The 1,979-nt window shown below is 44.0% G+C and overlaps 1 protein-coding gene across 1 annotated transcript; it reads left to right on the top strand.

The window, feature by feature from the left end:
• LOC132164383 (pentatricopeptide repeat-containing protein At1g77170, mitochondrial-like) lies at window positions 1-1,979 on the top strand. The gene has a single exon (XM_059574887.1). The coding sequence runs from the start codon at window positions 492-494 to the stop codon at window positions 1,926-1,928; it is 1,437 nt and encodes a 478-aa protein (XP_059430870.1). The 5' UTR covers window positions 1-491; the 3' UTR covers window positions 1,929-1,979.

Here is a 1,979-nt window from a genome sequence, read left to right as displayed (position 1 = left end):
CCTAAAAGAAGCCCCCAAAACCAGAAACCCCCCTTTTTTTCCTCGCTGTGAGAATCAAGGCAGCCATGGAAGCAATACTCACTGACTGCGTACAGAACAGCCTTCGTCATTTCGTATACCGAAACGCCATTTTCATCTGCGAAGGCCTCGGCGCTGAGTTCCCCTGAGGTTCATATTCCTTCTTTTTATCTTTTTTGCTATTTTCCACCTACTCTTTTACTTTCTCGCCTCTTTGTTTGGTTCCCGAGAAACCGTGCCAAAAAGAAGAAGCTTATTTCTTTGAAATCTTAATGTTGTATCTCATTTGCCAAAGGAGGCATTGGCGCTTATAATCAAAATTGATACTTCTCGTTGTCAAAACCTTCAGTTTAATTTATTTTCTATTGATTCCTTTCTTCTGTGGTTGGTATTATGAGAAATTTGTAGGGAGGGGGGTGATTTAAGAGAATGATGGTTAAGCTCATTTTGCCAGATAATTTACTCCTAGACTTATGAGTTCCATTCTGCCCCTCCTGCTCAGGCTTTCTAAATCACAGCCACCCAAATTCCTCGCAAATTTTTCCCATTTCAATCAAAGTCTCTCAACTAGTAGCTCCCCTTTTGACACTCAATTCAATGCTGAATCTTCAACAAACCTGGGACCCTATGATTCAACTCAAGATCCAGCAAAAGTCATAGCGACCCAATTGTCAAATTGCAGTAACTTATCAGAACTGAATCAAATTTATGCACATATTCTCCGGACCCAACTCCTAGATTTGTACCCTGCATCATTTCATTGGAACAACATTATAAGATCATACACAAGGCGAGATGCTCCTAGCAAAGCGCTGTGTGTCTACGTTGCCATGTCACGAGCCGGGGTCTTGCCCGATTCTTATACGCTTCCAATCATCTTGAAAGCCGTGTGTCAACTTTTTGCCACTGAGATTGGTCGGCAGCTTCATTCTGTGGCCATAAGGGTCGGGTTGGAGTCCAACGAGTACTGTGAGAGTGGGTTCATCAACCTGTACTCAAAAGCAGGAGAATTTGAAAATGCGCATAAGGTGTTTGAGCAAAACCGTGAGAGAAAGTTGGGTTCTTGGAATGCAATCATAGGAGGCCTTTCTCGAGGTGGCCGTGCCAAAGAGGCGATAGAAATGTTCGCGGAACTAAGGAAATGTGGGTTCCTTCCGGATGACGTGACTCTGGTTAGTGTAATATCGGCTTGTGGAAGTCTTGGGGACTTGGGTTTGGCTCTTCAATTGCATAAATGCGCTTTCCAAGCTAAATCCATTGAAAAACCGGACATTTTGATGTTGAATTCGCTTGTAGACATGTATGGAAAATGTGGTCGGATGGACTTAGCTTACAAAGTATTTTCGAGGATGGAGCAAAGAAATGTATCGTCTTGGACATCCATGATTGTGGGTTATGCGATGCATGGGCATGTGGATGAAGCACTAGAATGCTTCCAGTGCATGAGAGAGGCAGGAGTGATGCCAAACCATGTGACTTTTGTTGGGGTGCTTAGCGCTTGCGTGCATGGTGGGACGGTGCAAGAGGGAAAACATTACTTCCATACGATGAAGAATGTTTATGGGATAATGCCCCAATTGCAACATTACGGGTGTATGGTGGATTTGCTTGGCCGTGCAGGGTTGTTTGATGAGGCTAGAGAAATGATAGAGGGGATGCCGATGAAGGCGAACTCAGTAGTATGGGGGTGTTTGATGGGTGCCTGTGAGAAGTATGGGAATGTGAAGATAGGGGAGTGGGTGGCTAAGCACTTGCGAGAATTGGAACCTTGGAATGATGGGGTTTATGTAGTTTTATCAAATATCTATGCCAGCAGAGGTTTGTGGAAAGAGGTTGAGAGGGTAAGAGAGGTTATGAAGCAGAGAAGTCTTGCTAAGATTCCTGGCTATAGCTTGGCAACCAGTTCATAGTGAAACCCAGAATTTTTGTTTTGTAAATTGGAGTCTTCCTTACACCTTCCA

This window comes from Corylus avellana, chromosome ca10 (genome assembly GCF_901000735.1).
Source record: "Corylus avellana chromosome ca10, CavTom2PMs-1.0".
Taxonomy (NCBI): domain Eukaryota; kingdom Viridiplantae; phylum Streptophyta; class Magnoliopsida; order Fagales; family Betulaceae; genus Corylus; species Corylus avellana.
The sequence above is the reverse complement of the archived record's forward strand: the minus strand, read 5'-3'. Positions and strand labels throughout refer to the sequence as shown.

What these genes read in the sequence shown, in the direction of transcription:
- LOC132164383 (XM_059574887.1), top strand. Translation starts at nt 492, where the DNA reads ATGAGTTCCATTCTGCCCCTCCTGCTCAGGCTTTCTAAATCACAGCCA.